Genomic DNA, 18,940 nt, shown 5'->3' with positions numbered 1-18,940 from the left:
CAACACAGATGCTTGCCAGACACCACTGGTCACATGCTGCCAATTACGGTACCTGCCCATTATCCCTACTCTCTGTCTCCTGCTGTTCAGCCAATTTCCTAATCAGGTCAATAATTTGTTTTCATTTCCATGAGCTTCAACTTTATCTACCAGTCTCTTATGAGGGACTTTATCAAATGACTTCTGGAAGTTCATATAAATAACATCCATAGACATTTCCCTGTCCACTACTTTAGTCACCTCTTCAAAATATTCAATCAGATTCGGCAGGCATGACCTATCCTGTACAAATCCATGCTGGCTCTCTTTAATCAGCTGAAAATTTTCAAGGTGTTCACCCTATCCTTAATTATAGTAATTTCCTGACAGCAGATGTTAGGCTAACTGGTTTATAATTCCCTAGTTTCCCTCTCTCACCTTCCTTATTTAACATATATGTACACAGTTTTACCTATGCATTTAATTTTTAGTGCTTACCATTTTTAAATCTGAACATGCACAGCAAAATAGTATGCATGAAGTAACAATTAGAAATAGTAGATATTTAGCAATATCAGATGGTTGGGTGGGTTGTGTGGGGAATGGTATTCTTCCTGTTCGAGCAGTCCTATGCATCGGCAGCATTAGGGATGGTCCTGCCCTTTTATAGGAAATGGCTTGTGGTTTGTCAGAACTGGGCTAGAGGTTATTGTGATTGATAATACTGCAGGGAACTCCTGGGATTTAGCAACATCTTGTATCTTTGCAGGGAAAGCCTTCGGCTTTGGCAGAACTGTGAAGATGATCATGAGGTTTGGCACAATTGGGGGATGTGAAATTTTTCTCACTGGCAGTGTGGTGAGGGGAACAGACTGATGGCACTGGTTTCATGAGCTCATTTCTCGCAACACTGATTTTCTTTTACCTTTCTAAGGGATCTATTCAAAGATGAATGTAGTGCTTTTTGCACCATCTCTGAAATACTGCAAGCATATACCATTTTTAGACAAAGGCCATTTGAGTATTATTTTTACAATATAATGGACAGAGTCATGGAATTCAATCCTCAAAACACCAGTAAAAATTGCATAATGGTAAAAATGGAATTTGACTTATTCAGCCACTGTAAATCAGTGACCTTGATGTTAATCCCCTACATGGCATAAATGTTCTTCTTATTATAAAAGAGTACATCCTCTAACTCACCGTGAACAATGTAACAGGAGATCTGATAGATTTTACTAATTACAAAGGCTCACTTTGTCTCATTTGTTGCTATAAATATGTGCACTTAGTAGCGTGAGTCACAGGAAGGTAGGCTTCATAGGTCAGGCCTATAATTCACTCAAGGCTGCAGGACTGGTTAGTTGTTAGCTCTGAAAGAAATAGACTTGCATTTATATTGTACCTTTCATGATCACAGGATGTCCCAAAGAACCTTACAGCCAATTAAGTACTTTTGAAGTGTAGCAACTGTTGTAATGTAGGAAGCATGGCAGCCAATTTGCGCAGGGCAAGCTTCCACAAACATCAATGTAATAATGATCAGATAATCTGTTTTAGTGATGTTGACTGAGGAATAAATATGTCAGAACACCAAGGATAACTCCTATGCTCTTCTTCAAAATATTGGCATGGGACCTTTTACATCCACCCAAGAGGGCAGACAGGGCCTCTGTTTAACGTCTCATCTGAATGATAGCACCTCCAACAATGCAGCACTTCCTCAGTACTGGACTGCAGTGTCAGCTTTTGAGTTTTGTGCCAACCGTTTCACTCAAAGTTGTCCTTACCCTATAGGTCTTAAAAAGCACTAATAAAAAGGGCTGTATGCCACTATCCTTGGCTGATGAAAAGTTCTGCAATCCAATTGTGGGGTGTACAAGAATTGTGTGTAATAAAATCAAGAATAGGTAGGAAATGACAATTTATTACAAATATCAGTTGTCACAAACATGAGCTGTGAAATTGGGCTCCATAGACCCTCCGGTGCCAGTGCTATGGAAGCCCCAAAGGAAAAACTTGGCATTAGCATGGTAACCTGGTGCAGTTTAATTACTACAGCTGAAAATGGGTTTATCATACAAAAATAAGCATTTTTGATCAATGTTTGGTCCCTATCCGATTTTAAAATTATTTTATAGAACTATACAGAATTGTTTATTAATTACATTGATATGCTATAGTCACTTTCTTAGGCAGTTAAAAAAATTTAAAAGCTTTTACAGCATGCCTATTAGTATCCTTATGCCTAAGAACCCAGCTTAATTTTAAGAACCTCCTCAAAGGCTCACAAATGGGTACAATAAGAGGAAATATCGCAATGTTGATTAATTAGCTCTCGGGGCAAGACCAGTTTGTGGGTGGGACTGGATTTCTGTGGATTTTTAAAAAATTAGCACAGAAAATTATGTATACTCGATTTGCACTGAATGTAATTTGCGCTTCAAATTCCTCGATTTCTTGCGCAGGTTTAGCTGATTTCAGGAGATTTGCATTGCAAAAATACAGCACAACCTAGCAGAAACTTCTGCCCAAGACTTTTTTTTATGTATTTTAGGTAAGAAAGCTTCTGAATTTGGAATATGGAACATGGGTGTCGTTCTATTGACATTTGTGCATCTCTGTGAACTGGGTTCTTCTTTACAGTAATGCAAAAGTGACAGTATAATTTCAGGTAGATCTTGACCTGATCGCAGAATGCAGCAGTGTGAAATAAGATCAATGTTGGTTGGACTTGGCAGCACATGGAGTATAATTTTAGTCCAGTGTGCAGCTGTATTCAAAATGCCCAGGGTTTCTGAACATTTTCCAAAGTTAAACAGAGTTTTTTTAAGGGTGTGGGTGCCCTAGCCCATGCTATCAAGATATGGATATCAATTAAAGTTGGCGCCTTCAACTACAGTCTCTCTCAGCCACTAATTTATAGATGCTTAAAGAAACTCCAAGATCCAACCATGGGAATGTTGGGTGTCAGTGCTGCTGATAGGCACCAGAACCAGAAAAGGTTAAAAAGTGTGCAACACAGGAATTTGGCAGTGTTAAAGGGTATTTATTTAAATGCAAGGAGTATAGTAAATAAAGCAGATGAGTTGAGATCACAGATAGACACATGGCAACACGATATCGTTGCTAGAACGTAAACTTGGCTTAAGGAGGGGCAAGAATGGCAGCTCAACATCCCTGGATTTAGAGTATTCAGGCGTGATAGAGAGGGAGATAAAAAAAGGGAGGGGGTGTAGCATTATTAAGTCAAGGTATCAAAAACAGCTTTGAGGAGGGATGATATGCTAAATGAATCATCAAATAAGGCCATATGGGTGGAGCTCAGAAATAAAAAGAGGGCAGCCACATTACTGGGAGTGTACTATAGACCCCCAAATAGTGAGAGGGAGATAGAGGAACAAATATGTAAGCAAATTTCTGAGCGCAATAACTTTAGGGCGGTGATGGTTGGGGATTTCAACTACCCCAATATCGACAGGGATACAAACAGTGTGAAGGGCACAGAGGAGACAAAATTTTTGAACTGCATTCAAGAGAACTTTATTAGCCAGTTCGTAACAAGCCCAACGAGAGGGGGTGCAATTCTAGATTTAATTTTTGGTAATGAAGCTGGGCAAGTGGATGAAGTAACAGTGGGTGACCATTTTGGAGATAGTGACCATAGTACAGTTAGTTTTAGCATAATCATGGAAAAGGACAAAGATAAAACAGGAGCAAAGGTTCTAAATTGGAGGAAGGCAAATTTTATGAAACTGAGAGGTGACCTGGCGAAGGTGGACTGGATACAGCTACTTGAAGGAAAATCAGTAGCAAACCAGTGGGAGGCATTCTACAGACACGGTGTAGGCATTGCCAACAAAGATAAAGAGTGGTACTGCCAAATCTACAGCTCCCTGGTTATCTAGAAGCTTACAAGGTAAGTTAAAGCAAAAAAAGCAAGCTTATAATGATCACAAATATCTTTATACTTTAAAAAGCTTAGCGGAGTATAGAAAGTGCAGGGGTGAAGTAAAAAAGGAAATTAGAAAAGCAAAGAGAGGACATGAAAAATTATTGGCAGGTAAAATCAAGGAAAACCCGAAGATGTTTTATCAGTACATTTAGAGTAAGAGGATAACTAAGGAAAGGGTAGGGCCTATCAGAGATGTACAGGGGAACTTATGCGTGGATGCAGAAGATGAGGGAGCTAGGGATTTTCTCATTGGAGCGAAGAAGGATGAGCGGTGACTTGATAGAGGGGTACAAGATGATGAGAGGCATAGATAGAGTGGATAGTCAGAGACTTTTTCCCAGGGTGGAAAGGGCTATCACCAGGGGGCATAATTTTAAGGTGATTGGAGGAAGGTTTCCGGGAGATGTCAGAGGTAGGTTCTTTACACAGAGAGTGGTGGGTGCGTGGAATGCGCTGCCAGCGGTGGTAGTAGAAGCAGATACGTTAGGGGCATTTAAGCGACTCTTGGATAGGTACATGGATGATAGTAGAATGAAGGGTAGGTAGTTAGTTTGATCTTAGAGTAGGTTAAAGGGTCGGCACAACATCGTGGGCCGAAGGGCCTGTACTGTGCTGTACTGTTCTATGTTCTATGTGGGCAGAGTTCTTAATGAGTTTTTTGTCTCTGACTTCACAGAGGAGAGGGTTGATGCATACATTGAAGTTAAAGAGGAGTGTGAAATATTAGATAAGCATAATGAGAGGGAAAGTGCTAGAGGGTCTGACATCCCTGAAATTGGATAAATCGCCAGGACCAGATGTTTTGCGTCCCAGGTTGTTAAAGGAAGCCAGGGAGGAAATAACGGATGTGCTAAGGATCATCTTCAAATCCTCACTAGATACAGGCGAGGTACCAGATGATTGGAGGTCCGCGAACGTTGTACCATTGTTTAAAAAGGGTGTGAGGGATAAACCAGGTAATTATAGACCAGCCAGTCTGACCTCGGTGGTGGGTAAATTGTTAGAGTCTATTCTGAGGGACAGGATAAACTGTCACATAGAAAGGCATGGATTAATCAGGGATAGTCAGCATAGATTTGTTAAGGGAAGGTCATGTCTTACTAACTTGATTGAGTTTTTTGAGGAAGTAACAAGGAGGGTTGATGAAGGTAATGCAGTGGATGTGGTTTACATGGATTTTAGTAAGCCATTTGACAAGGACCTGCATGGCAGACTGGTTAATAAAATGAAAGCCCATAGGATACAGGGGAAGGTAGCAGGTTGGATCCAGAATTGGCTCAGTGACAGGAAATAAAGGGTAGGAGTCGAGGGATGTTTTTGTGAATGGAAAGCAGTTTCCAGTGGTGTTCCAGAGGGCTCAGTGTTGGGTCCCTTAGTGTTTGTGGTATATATTAATGATTTTGACTTAAATGTGAGAGGCATGATTGGGAAATTTGCTGATGACACAAAAAATAGCCATGTAGTTAATAGTGAGGAGAGTCATGGACTCCAGAATGATATCAATGGTTTGGTTGAGTGGGCGGAAAATTGGCTAATGGAATTCAATCCTGAGAAGTGTGTGGTGATGCATTTGGGGAGGGCAAATAAAGCGAGGGAATATACAATAAATAGGAGGATATTGAGAGGTGTAAAAGAAGTGAGAGACCTTGGAGTGCATGTCCACAGGTCCTTGAAGGTGGTAGAATGGGTAGATAGAGTGCTGAAGAAGACATATAGATCGCTTTCCTGTATTGACCGAGGTATACAGTACAAAAGCAGGGATGTGATGCTGGAGCTTTATAGAGTGCTGGTTAGGCTGCAGCTGGAGTATTGCATGCAGTTCTGGTCACCACATTACAGGAAGGACATGATCGCTCAGGAGAGAATGCAAAGGAGATTTACAAGAATGTTGCTGGGGCTTGAGGGTTGCAGCTATGAGGAAAGATTGGATAGATTGGGGTTGTTTTCCCTGGAATTGAGGAGGCTGAGGGGTGACTTGATTGAGGTGTACAAAATTATGAAGGGCCTAGATAGAGTAGACAGAAAGGATCTGTTTTCCCTGGCGGGGAGGCATGTTACCAGGGACACAGATTTATAAGTGATTGGTAGAAGGATTAGAAGGGACATGAGGAGAAACTTTCTCACTCAAAGGATGGTGGGTGTCTGGAATTCACTGCCAGGATCGGTGGTGGAAACAGAGACCCTCAATTCTTTTTAAATGTACCTGGACATTCACCTAAGGTGCTATAACCTGCGGGGCTATGGACCAGGTGCTGGAAGGTGGGTTTAGTTTGGGTGGATTGCTTATTTGGCTGGCGCGGGCACGATGGGCTGAATGGCCTCCTTCTGTGCTGTATTTTGTTCTATGTTTTAACGTTGGCCTTTCAGAGAGAATGTTTGGGAAAGATACAGGAAAATGGCAGTGTAAACCTCATTGTTGGAAATACAAAACAATGGATTAGAAAATTTGCTCCAAAGTTATTGGTGGCTTGGGAGCAACAGTACCCCTGGCAATTGGGGACCTCCAGAATGCTGATATTGCTCAGAAATGGAAAACGATTCTAGACAGCATTAGGATTGTAATACTGCCTTCAAACTTTCGGACTTTTGATTAATTTTGCTCTGATTTAGTGGGAGAATTATTGTTTTTAATTTTCTGGGAGGTTCTGCATTACTTTGCCCCGCCTGTGCCAAAACGTTTTCTACTTTTGAAATATGAAATCTTGAGTCGTACATTATCCAGGTCTACCATTCAGTTATCTGTATTTAGTCGCTATCCTGCTTCTTCGCATTGTCAAACAACCGGGTTTTCTGGCTAGTCTGTTAACGGGAACTACAAAGCAATTAATAAAACGACGTGGCTCTTCAACTAGATCTTTGACTTCAGTTCAAAACTAGCCCCTATATTGACTTTCCAGCTTTCATACTGTTGTACTTGACCCAATCACAATGACAAGGGCAACACTTTAAGGTTTTAATCTGGCAGACTCCCCACTTTGCTACAGTAAGTTAACTTTGTCTAGGCTGCTACTCATACAATTATTACACATGAGCGGAGTTCCGAGTCTTGTCATTCCCATTGTTTAAATAAGGCGCATAAAGGTCGGGAAAGGGAACTAGTTTCATTACATAACTGCACATAAAGTCTTTACTTCGGCCTCATTATTGAAGAGCACTACATTTTAATCGACTATACATTAGAAAACTTCTTCACTGCAATCATACTGTGTGCAGTTACTCACCAAAGGTTATTGCCATTTAATTCCCAGTCTGACCTGTTCTATTTTTCTCAAACAGTTATTTACTCGAAATTAAACTCTGTTTAAACGTGGCTTATGTATTTTATTACATTTGGGAATGATTCCTGTTGCAGTCAGAGTAAGCAGCAAACCTCTAGCTCTCTCCAACAAGGCTTCGATCCAACTGGAAAAGTTACGAGAGCTCCACGTAGTTATATACTCGTTATAAACTACCCCACGTGACTGAACACAAATAATGTCGCACAACCCACAGTAACCCGAATACAGTAATATAAAAGTAAAACAGAAGGCAGACCGCAGGAAAACGAGTTGTCTGTCGTCTACCGGACTGATTTAGATGGGTTTCACTTGGCATGTTCATGAATTTCCATTGTGCGAAGCAAAATTGACTCCAATTAGATCTTATAAAAGTTACACAAATCGGGACGCTATAGCAGCAGGCAGTACCGTAACCATTAAATTTACATGGTTAGCTTCTAGCCGGCAATTTTTGTCTTAATCTATTTTTTTATTCGTTCGTGGGATGTAAGTGTCGCTAGTAAGGCCAGCATTTATTGCCCATCCCAAATTGGACTTGAGAAGGTGAGCTGCCTTCTTGAACCACTGCAAGTCAGTGTGTTCCAGATACACTGTGCTGTTAGGGAGGGAGTTCCAGGTTTTTGATCCAGCAACAGTGAAGGAAGGATGATATATTTCCAAGTCAGGATGGTGTGTGACTTGGAGGAGAACTTGCAGGTGGTGATGTTCTAACTTTTTGGTTTCATTTCGCAGCCCTTTGAGAACATTTCAAAACAGTGTGTTACCGCAATATCACGGATGATCCAATTCCAGTATCCCCCTCAATTTCTTAGTGGTTGGTCCTAATGAACTGCATACAGACAGTTTTCAATGTGCAAGTCTAAAAACTTTCAGAATCCCGTCTTCATATATTTATATATGAAGTACTTATGAATTCATATATTTATATATATTTTATATTCTTATTTAACTCTTTCGCAAATTATGTCTCTGGTAGGGTTTTTGAAGGCGTGGAAAGGAACACAACTTTTTACCCAGAGCATTGAGTACTGTAATTCACATTTTCATAACCATTTTCAATTTTTATGGAATGAGGCATCTTTAAAGAAAGAAATTTGAATGGGAAAACATTTTCTCTGGAACAAGATCTCGTAGAACGTCGGAAGTATTTTTTGTCCGAACTTCCACAAATTTTAATACGTGTTGCAAATCAATAATCGGTACAGGAATGTTCCAGAGTACACAATTAAACAAATGCAATAGTTCGAGGTAAAAACACCACAAATCGTCACATTGGCTCTGGTGTAATGCTGCTATTATTTAGGATCAGTGTTGCAGCCTTACAACCAATACTTCATCTATTAGTCTGAATTTGCGGCTTGAATCTAACTTACAGACCTCTTTTTCTTTTACGTTCCATGTACTAAGCTCCTTGTACAGTTAAAAGCAAGTTCAGTATACTGCCACTATGCCGTTCATTCACTCACACCATCTGTACAGTTAGTATTCATTTGAAATTAGCAATAAATTGTAAGCTAACTCAAACCAGACATCATCACTACATCACTAAGAGAGACAAGTTAGCACAAGTATCATCCACTGCTTTATATAACCATCTTTGTGGCTGTGTAACAGCGTCAAACCGGTGGATTTTTTAGTGGCAGTAAAATTTATGACTATATCATTCCAATATCTAAAGAGTTACATGCTTTTCTACTAATTATAACCCCTCCTTGTGAAAATGATAGCTGACAACCTCATCAGGTCAATGAATCAGGCCAATTGTTGCATTTTCCATATTTGGAGAAGACTGTTGCTGAGTGGACAACATTCTTCTTTTAAAAGCAAGTGCAGTAGATGCACCAAGCATCCTCCACTGAGCGAACAGCAAGGTAGGTTCTAATAGGTCCACTCTCCGAAGTTATACATTCGTAATAGAATGGACATGGTTATTTAACGTAAACATTAGTTAATGCTGCTAGGAAAAGTATCTTCTTGTGAAATAGCAAAATATTATTTCTATTTAATTGTTATATATACATGCTACTGGTCCCCATCTATTTCTGATTGGGCAAAATGCAATGTTTTAACGTTTTTTTGCCACATTTCCCTGCTATATTACTCACGGATTATATTTCACAATTTCTGCCCTGTTTAAGCTGACTTGAGATTTCTTGCGTTTTAAAAAAAAAAACAACCAAAAATTATCCCAGTGGAGTTGAATTGCAGAAATCTATAAAATATATTGATGATTGGTCAAGGTAGCTAGTAACCACCCGCGGCAGCCGTGCCTATCACTGTTCAGTGTAGAATGCAATTATTTGTACAGTGCACCACGTAACCTGCACTCAGACTTGAACTTCAAAGGATGCTGACGGATAAAAAATATCTGGCTCTGAAGTCACGTTAGAAAACGTGGGCTATGAAAGTTCGGGTTGTAAATGTTGGCCAGTACTGTGCTGAAGAAATTGGGTAGGTGGGCTAGATTTCTAAACCCGCGGTCGAAGCGCACTGTTGCAGACCATATATCACATTACTATAGTTTTCAAGACGAAGCACCTGTTCAAAGTTTTTAAAAATGGTCCAATTTTTACATCAATGAAAAAAGTCCACGCTTTACTTGGTTAATGGCACTTATCGTCTCTCTGCTTACATCTTCTGGCAGCTGTACAGGATTCACTACTTCCAGCTACTTGTATCGAACAAGGTAAGATAATTTAATTGCACAGTCCATGCATGAGATTTTCATGAAAAACTGATCTGATTATTAATACCGTGAATTGACTGCACTTTGTGACATTACAGATGATGGCTGTGAACTGATTATCGCAGCATAAAAATGGAAATATGCGAAAGATCTTTTACTAAATAAATCCAGTGGAATCATCCAAAAATTAAATTTTTGAAGAGTCCAACTTAGCACTTAGATGTACCAGAAGAAGCTTGTAAAGACTTTCGTGTAAATATAGACATTTTGCACACAAAACGGAAACGAAAAAGATGAGCTGAAACAGTATGTGCTAGTAACTAGTTCTTGTGCTCTGGAAACACATTCTTGGTAACGCGAGTTGTCACCAATTGCCATTCAAAGAGCAACTGTGTAATTGTATTAAGAATGCACTGCAGATACCACTGGTGTTTCTGAATGTAATATTACATATAACATGGCAGTACATGATGCAGGGTGGTCAGCAGCTGCTGTATAAAAAGAAACAATCGAGCCAGCCTTACAAAGTCTCCGGAAAATACGATACTTCCATGATTGGAGAGGACTTGTGGTGTGTTACATATACTCGGATAATGACTAATAGCTAGTTGACAAATATGTTATTTCAAACTCGTAGATATTTCAAATGCTATTGAATTGCTCCTTGAAGGTCCTGGCATATGAACTATGCAGAGCAATAGCCTTGTAATTGATGACGTGGTCCTCTAACGTTAATCTATATTGAGTTGTTAAAGAGTTCGCATTTGGTTTGGTTTCTTCCTGCGAATATGCAAGACAGATATTGTTACAGAACAAGCATTCTGCATTTCTCTTTTCTGACGATACCCACAAGAAACGGCTCAGCCACAATACGGAGACTACAGATCTTTGACCCGTCGGGTTTAATGCTCGATGCTCACTCAGAAGACAGATCCCACTATGCTGCTCACAGGTTATTGGTGCCAGTCCCTCAAACAGTTGTGCTAGAACTGGTGGCCTGAGGCCAGCATCTGCAACGTACAGTGTTAATTCTGTTAACATACTGCCACAATTTAGCAATGGGCATGCATTGCACGCTTAACGTGACGAGAGCACCGACATTAAAACAAAAAACGAGGAAGGCAAATTGGCCTACCCTAAATCATCTGTTTAAAAAAAAATCTAACCCATTCCCCATCACAATATCCCCATATGTCTTCAATCACTAAGATTTTAACTCCACTGCTCCAACTGGAAGTCTATGCCAAGTTCTAATCAGTGGGTGCCTGGGCATTTTTAAAATCTGGCTTCAACCCCACGCTCTGTGAATCCTACAGATTGTCTAACATTTCTTGTTCCACAATATTTGGCAGACAGATTGTCATTTTCGCGTGGAAACTGCTTTGCATTCGCTAAGGGGTGTCAGAATTACACACACAAAAGCAAGGCAACGACAAAAAGCCTACCACGTCTTTGTCAACACCTGGGTTGGCATGTGCGTGGGCAGGTTATGCACTACTTTTAAAAACAGCAAAGCATGTTCCTTTGCAGCTCGGTGTAATGCAAAATGGACACACGGATACATCTGAACTACCATGTTATTGGACTGAAATTCATTTTAAAATACTTTTCAATTACATTCTAAATACTTTTATTTATGCTGATTTTTTGTTTTCACAGTAAATTGCAACCATGAGCTCGGACGCTGAAATGGCCGTTTTTGGGGTGGCGGCGCCATATCTGAGAAAGCCTGAGAAAGAAAGAATTGAAGCCCAAAATCGACCCTTCGAAGCTAAGACTGCAGTTTTCTGCTTCGATCCAAAGGATGAATTCACAAAAGGCACAATCAAGAGCAAGGAAGGTGGTAAAGTGGTCGTTGAAACTGTGGATAAGCAGGCACGTGCTTCAGAAAAAAAGTTAATTTTAGAAAGGTTTAAATGCGGTCACAATTTTTTTTCGAAGAATCTAAAAAAAAAATCTGTTGGCTATTTTGCAGACTGTAACTCTTAAAGATGATCAAATCTTCCCAATGAATCCTCCAAAATTCGATAAAATTGAAGACATGGCCATGATGACCCACCTGAGCGAACCAGCCGTGTTGTTTAACCTCAAAGAGCGTTATGCAGCTTGGATGATCTACGTAAGTGGGAAGTAAAAGCAGAAATACTACTTGCTATAAGTGGGATTTGCAGAATTCTAAAACACTTCAATTCTCTGATTTTAGACCTACTCTGGGCTATTTTGTGTGACCGTCAACCCCTACAAGTGGTTGCCAGTGTACAACCCCGAGGTAGTGACTGGTTACAGAGGCAAGAAGCGACAAGAAGCTCCTCCCCACATCTTCTCAATCTCTGACAACGCCTATCAGTTCATGCAAACTGGTAAGTATGTAGGCTTTTATTAAGACGTTATGAAAGGCTATCAATGCAGTGATCAACATCTAGTTTGCTATTTCATCAAGTTAAATCAAAACATTTTTGGGCTGGATTTTGCGAGGTAGGGGTTTGATGGCGAACTGTCTTGTTTGTACAGATGAGCGTGGAAATCCTGAAGTTGTGGTCTCTCAGCCAGGGCTCCGATACAAGCTGCGCCCCCCACGCATCTCCCAACCCCACCCCTCATCACCAAAACCCCTCGCTTGTTCTCCGAGTGTCTCTGATTATTTGGACCCCATTTTTATACCCCTTTCTATCTTCCAAAACCACTACATTTTGCTAGACGAATCATTGACACAGTTATTCTCCAATTTTAGGCATAGCACATACACAAAGCCTGGTTTCAGTCTAATGACCCGTGACATCACTTGTTTTCCTACTGCTGTAGCTGTTATCAGTGCAGCTGTGGCAATACCAAGGAGCATCTTTTTCACAGTAGACATGTAGTGCCGTGATGGCCTAATGATTCCGGCTAAAGGCAGCTCTCCTTTACCGCTTATCACATTCCAGTTAAAACACCTAGCTTTGGTTCTCGTGGGAATGTAGCTGCCGTTGCTTGCTGTTCTGTTCTTTTATTTTTGCTGTTCTCTTAATTTAGTTAGCCATATTATCCATTAATCTCTTTTAATTGTCCACTTCTCCTACTGCCCCTTTCCTAATGTTATCTGAACCTACAAGGTATAATGGTCTCTTAGGTTAATACAGAGGTAAAACAAAGCTTGCATATGTGTATAGATATTATTGGGATTGCATAGTAGCAGTATTTTAACAGCTACATTTTCTAATTAAGCACTTATCCTAATAAGCAACTAGTAAATATACTGGAGGGCTTCCAGATACTCCAACAGTTATTTATGTTTGGTTTTTCTGTTCACAGATCGTGAAAATCAGTCCATTCTGATCACGTAAGATTTTTAAGTTCTCACATCTATACTTAGCAGCTGGAACTAAGAGACTTCTGATTTTTTTTTTAAAGGCCTCTTTGGAATTTCTTAATTTATTCCCTTTTCTGCCCCTAGTGGAGAATCTGGTGCCGGGAAGACTGTGAACACAAAACGTGTCATTCAGTATTTTGCATCAGTTGCGGCCAGTGGCGATGCCAAGAAGAAGGAACATACAAGTTCGCTGAAGGTAAATTGACAAGTTCTGTTGTAAAGACATGGTTAAACTGAAGAAAACCCTGAAGCTTCGGTTATAAAAAGACAGCAAATCTCTCACCAACAATGCAATAATGTTAGATGGTAATAATTTGCAGGTACCAGAACATCAGCAGCAATTTAATATATCAGAAGCCTATATACTTGGATGCAATTATACCATGGTCTTTGTTGAACATTTTACATAAAATTACTTGAAATTGCAGCAAGGAAACATGTCATTGGGCCTAACTAGTCTGTGTTGGTGTCTATCATCCACAGGAGCTGTTGTCATAATCTTCTGTGTCCCATCTGTTCCCAGGGCTGCAGGAGATTACAGAGATGGGAAGGGTGCAAGGCCATGAAGGGATTTAAAAACAAGAATGCGAATTTTAAAATTTCAAAAGACATTGCTTTACCCAGAGCCAATGTAGGTTAGTGAGCACAGTGGTGATAGGTGAATGGGACTTGATGCAAGTTAGGACTTAGGCAGCAGCGTTTTGGTTGACCTCAAGTTTACAGATGGTAGAATGTGGGAGACGAGCCAGGAGTGCATTGGAATAGTCAAGTCTAGAGGTAACAAAGGCATGAATGAAGGTTTCAGCAGCAGATGAACTGAGACAGGGGCAAAGTCAGGCAATGTTACAGAGGTGGAAATACATGGTCTTATTGATGCCATAAATGTATGGTTGGAGCTCATCTCAGGGTCAAATATGACACCAAGGTTGTGAACCATCTGCTTTAGTCTCACAGTCGCCAGGCAGAGGGATGGAGTCAGTAGCTAGGGAATAGAGTTTGAAGTGGGAACTGAAAACAATGGCTTCAATCTTCCCAGTATTTAATTGGAGGACATTTCTGCTAATCAACTACTGGATGTCGGAGATGCAGTGTGATAGTTTAGAATCAGTGGAGGAGTTGAGAGGTGGTGATGAGGTAGAGCTGGGTGTCATCAGTATACATGTGAAAACTAATGTTGTGGTTTTGTATGATGTTGCTGAGAGGCGGCACGTAAATGAGAAATAGGAGGGGACCAAGAATAAACCCTTGGGGGACACCAGAGGTAACTGTGTGGGAGCGGAAAGGGAAACCATTACAAGTGATACTTTGGCTGCGCTTAGAATAGAACTGGGCGAGAACATTCTCTGCTTCAATCATTATCTCTGGTCACGCATTCTGCAGCCTCACAGCCCTTTGAGTAAAAAGAAAGTTTCTCCTCCCTGTCCTAAATCTCTTACATCTCTAGGTTCTTCATTCTAGACCCCTCAACTGCATTGTCTGTTTCTATCTACTCTGTCCCATCTCTTCACAATTTTAAACCATTCTGTAAGCACATCTGTTCTAATAAAAATCAGACCATTCATACCAGTTAAACATTATTGTCTTTGTATGTTTGTTCTTTTCATCCATGAATTCGTTGTTTCATTATTAACACTTGCCAAATGTACTTCTAGGGAACTCTGGAGGATCAAATCATCCAGGCTAACCCTCTGCTGGAAGCTTTTGGTAATGCCAAGACAGTGAGAAATGACAACTCATCTCGCTTTGTAAGTGTCTGGACAGCAGCAACATAAAATGTTGAGACCCCTCACTTATACCTACAGGAAATAAACTGAAAAAAAAACTAAGCACATACATTATACTCAGTTTGTGAGACACTGCTCAAGTAATTCAGCTAATCAATGTTTTCTAAAATTCTAATTCTAAGGGTAAATTCATTAGGATTCACTTTGGAGCCACTGGAAAACTAGCCTCTGCTGATATTGAAACCTGTAAGTACTTAATTTGTAAATCTGAGCTAAGTAAAGTTCAAAATGCTGCAATTAATTTAATGGGGAGGCAATATTAACTAGCTATGATGTTCCTAATATAGATCTACTGGAGAAATCCAGAGTGACATTCCAATTGAAAGCTGAAAGAAGCTATCACATTTTTTACCAGGTTACATGCAACAAAAAGCCAGAACTTATTGGTAAGAGATCTTGACATTAACTTTCTTGAAATTTCCACCAATTGTTACTTTATTTTTTATTAACTAATATATTTCAAATGCATATGTTACAAATTGAAGACTTAAAAATCACCCATTTATGCGCTGCAGTCTAAATCTATTGTTTGGTTTCAGAAATGTTGCTCATTACTACCAACCCCTACGATTTCCATTTTGTTAGCCAGGGTGAGATTACTGTGGCCAGTATCGATGACGGAGACGAACTGATGGCTACTGATGTAAGTTAGATCACTATAGCTGTGAATTTAATATTCCAGCAATTGTTCATGCCACTATAATGTTATTGGTTGCTCCTGTTGGTTCCTAGGAAGCCATCGACATTTTGGGCTTCACAAATGAAGACAAAACTGGCATCTATAAACTCACTGGTGCAGTAATGCACTTTGGTAATCTAAAGTTCAAGCAGAAGCCACGAGAGGAACAAGCTGAGCCTGATGGCACTGAAGGTAACATGAAAGCAATTTCATATGGTTAGGAATATTGTAAAGTATCAATGATATCAGTATTTTTGCACCTCAAAATTCAGGCAAATTGGTCAATTTGCACAGTGCAAGGACTATTAGCTCGTCACTGTCTACATTGACAGTTGATGCATGGATAATAGAATGCCTTCTATTTGGAGGAGCAACCTTTTGCTTTTGGTGCATGTCATCCCCATATGTATCCTTTTCATTGTTCATGTGCTAGTTATAATAACAAATACTGCTTGCTAACGATAAGGGATTTCAAATGTTTACTGATGATGCATTGTGCACAGAGAATTCGGAAAAAGTGACATGCTAGAGTTCAATCTGAAGAGTGGCAGAAGATTTAATAACTTACCAAAAAAAATTGGATAGATGCAGAAAAGGGAAATATTTTGAGTGCTATGGGGAAAGAGCAGGCAGTGGGACTAATTAGATAGCTCTTTCAAATATTTGGTACAAGCATGATGGGCTGAATGGTCTCATTCTGTGCTATATTACTCTGCAACTGAACCATTTTTCTACTTTTTAGTTGCTGACAAAGTGGCTTACCTGATGGGTCTCAACTCTGCTGATTTGCTCAAAGCTTTGTGTTTCCCACGAGTAAAGGTTGGCAATGAATTTGTGACAAAAGGCCAGACAGTACAACAGGTACTATATTCACCTCTGATACTAAAGAGAGATTCTTCTGAAATTGCCCATTGATACACATTCTCACTGATGCACACTTTGTCTTGTTAGGTGAACAATGCTGTTGGTGCCCTTTCAAAATCAGTCTATGAAAAAATGTTTTTGTGGATGGTGCTGCGTATCAATCAGCAATTGGACACAAAACAGTCCAGGCAGTATTTCATTGGTGTGCTGGACATTGCTGGCTTCGAAATCTTTGATGTAAGAGACAAGACTTTACTGTTAAGAGTATCTAACCTCCGATATTTATTTTTATAATAGTGTACTCTGATACAAAGTAGTGCTCAGTTTAAAGTAATGAATCTATTACTTTTTTTATTTTCATTATAAATTTCTGTGTACATTTAAAGTGAAAACTGTCTATGTAAACGTGCAATGCTGTAATCACACCCTCCTGCTGTTTGTGGCAGTTTCTCCCCTGGGAGCAAGGTTGTCACTTATGGTTCAGTGGCAGAACTCTCGCCTGAATCAGAAACTTCTGTATTCAAAAATAAAAACAGCAAGTGCTGGAAATACTCAGGTCAGGCAACATCTGTGGAGAGAGAAGCAGAGTTAACGTTTCAGGTCTGTGACCTTTCATCAGAACTGGCAAAGGTTAGAAAAGTATTAGATTTTAAGCCAGTGAAGGAGGGGTGGGTGGTGGGAAAGAAAACAGAAGGGAAGGTGTGTGATAGGGCAGAGGGCTGGAGAGATTAAACAACGAAGATGTTATGGGATATAGGCAAAGAGTGTGTTAATGGTTGTGGTGAAAGACAAAGCATTAGTCCAGAGAGAGTGTTAAAGGCAGAATAATGAGCAGCTCTGTCCAAAAGTACATCATGAAAAGCGAAGTTTAAGACAGACACATGGTTAAAAAATAAAATAAAATAATTTTTAAAAATAAATGAAATAGAATAATAAACACCAGTCATGCTCTGAAATTGTTGAACTCAATGTTGAGTCTGGAAGGCTGTAGAATGCCTAATCGAAAGATGGAAGTGCTGCTCCTCGAGCTTGTGTTGATGTTCACTGGAACACTGCAGCAGGCCAAGGACAGAAATGTGGGCATGAGAGCAGGGTTGTGTGTTGAAATGGCAAGCAACCGGAAGCTCGGGGTCCTGCTTTTGGACTGAGCGGAGGTTTTCCACAAAGCAGTCACCCAATCTACATTTGGCCTCCCCAGTGTAGAGGCGACTGCATTGTGAGCAGCAAATACTGTATACTAAATTGAAGTAAGTACATGTAAATCGCTACTTCACCTGGAAGGAGTGTTTGGGGCCTTGGATTGGTGAGGAGGTAAAGGGGCAGGTATTATACCTTCTGCGATTGCATGGGAAGGGGATGAGGTGTTCGGGGTGATGGAGGAGTGGACCAGGGTGTTGCGGAGGGAACGATCCCTTCAGAATGCTGACGGGAGGGAAAGGGAAGATGTGTTTGGTGGTGGCATCATGCTGGAGGTGGCGGAAATGGCGGTGGTTGATCCTTTAGATGTTGAGGATGGTGGGGTGAAAAGTGAGGACAAGGGGAACACTGTCGCGGTTCTGGGAGGGAGGGGAAGGGGTGAGGGCAGAAGTGTGGGAAATGGGTCGGACATGGTTGAGGGCTCTGTCAATCACAGTGGGGGGGAATTCTCTGAGGAGGAAAAAGGAAGACATGTCAGAAGCGCTGTTGTGGAAAGTTGCATTATCAGAACAGATGTGGCAGAGACTGAGAAACTGGGAGAATGGGATGGAGTCCTTCCAGGAAGCAGAATGTGAGGAAGTGTAGTCAAGGTAGCTGTGGGAGTCAGTGGGCTTATAATAAATACCAGTGGACAACCTAGCCCCATAGAAGGCAACAGAGAAGCCGAGGAAGGGAATGGAAGTGTCGGAGATAGACCATGTAAAGGTGAGAGAAGGGTGGAAATTGGAAGCAAAGTTGATGAAGTTTTCCAGTTAGGGGCGAGAGCAGGAAGTGCCACCGATACAATCATTAATGTACCGGAAAAAGAGGTGAAGGAGGGGGTCTGAGTAGGATTGGAACAAGGAATGTTAGACATATCCCACAAAAAGACAGGTATAGCTAGGACCCATGTGGGTACCCATAGCAACACCATTTATTTGAAGGAAGTGAGTGGAGTTGAAAGAGAAGTTGCTCAATCTGAGAACAAGTTCACCCAGGCAGAGGAGGGTGGTGGTGGTTCAGGACTGCTTGGGCATCTGTTCAAGGAAGAAGCAGAGAGCCCTTAGACCATCTTGGTCAAGGATGGAGGTGTAGAAAGATTGGACATCCAATCTCATGCTTATGTTTCTGTCCTTGGCCTGCTGCATTGCTCCAGTGAACATCAACGCAAGCTCGAGGAGCAGCAC

At 40.6% G+C, this 18,940-nt stretch overlaps 2 protein-coding genes across 2 annotated transcripts in view; both read left to right on the top strand.

Annotated features, from left to right (window-relative positions):
* Positions 1–10,509, top strand: part of LOC137384499 (myosin-4-like) — a 49,450-nt gene extending 38,941 nt beyond the window's left edge. The window contains exon 39 of the mRNA XM_068058637.1: positions 10,366–10,509. Coding sequence (XP_067914738.1) covers positions 10,366–10,509 — 144 coding nt within the window. The remainder of the gene's footprint in view (positions 1–10,365) is intronic.
* A 1,063-nt stretch (positions 10,510–11,572) lies between these two features.
* The window catches only part of LOC137384498 (myosin-4-like), a 30,668-nt gene continuing 23,300 nt past the window's right edge, over positions 11,573–18,940 (top strand). The window contains exons 1-12 of the mRNA XM_068058636.1: positions 11,573–11,776; positions 11,877–12,020; positions 12,105–12,261; positions 13,193–13,220; positions 13,335–13,446; positions 14,903–14,995; positions 15,157–15,220; positions 15,322–15,420; positions 15,574–15,677; positions 15,767–15,905; positions 16,456–16,574; positions 16,665–16,814. Of these exons, the coding sequence (XP_067914737.1) occupies positions 11,573–11,776; positions 11,877–12,020; positions 12,105–12,261; positions 13,193–13,220; positions 13,335–13,446; positions 14,903–14,995; positions 15,157–15,220; positions 15,322–15,420; positions 15,574–15,677; positions 15,767–15,905; positions 16,456–16,574; positions 16,665–16,814 (1,413 nt within the window). The remainder of the gene's footprint in view (positions 11,777–11,876; positions 12,021–12,104; positions 12,262–13,192; positions 13,221–13,334; positions 13,447–14,902; positions 14,996–15,156; positions 15,221–15,321; positions 15,421–15,573; positions 15,678–15,766; positions 15,906–16,455; positions 16,575–16,664; positions 16,815–18,940) is intronic.

This window comes from Heterodontus francisci, chromosome 26 (assembly GCF_036365525.1).
Source record: "Heterodontus francisci isolate sHetFra1 chromosome 26, sHetFra1.hap1, whole genome shotgun sequence".
Lineage (NCBI taxonomy): Eukaryota > Metazoa > Chordata > Chondrichthyes > Heterodontiformes > Heterodontidae > Heterodontus > Heterodontus francisci.
This window is presented reverse-complemented; position numbering and strand designations above follow the sequence as displayed.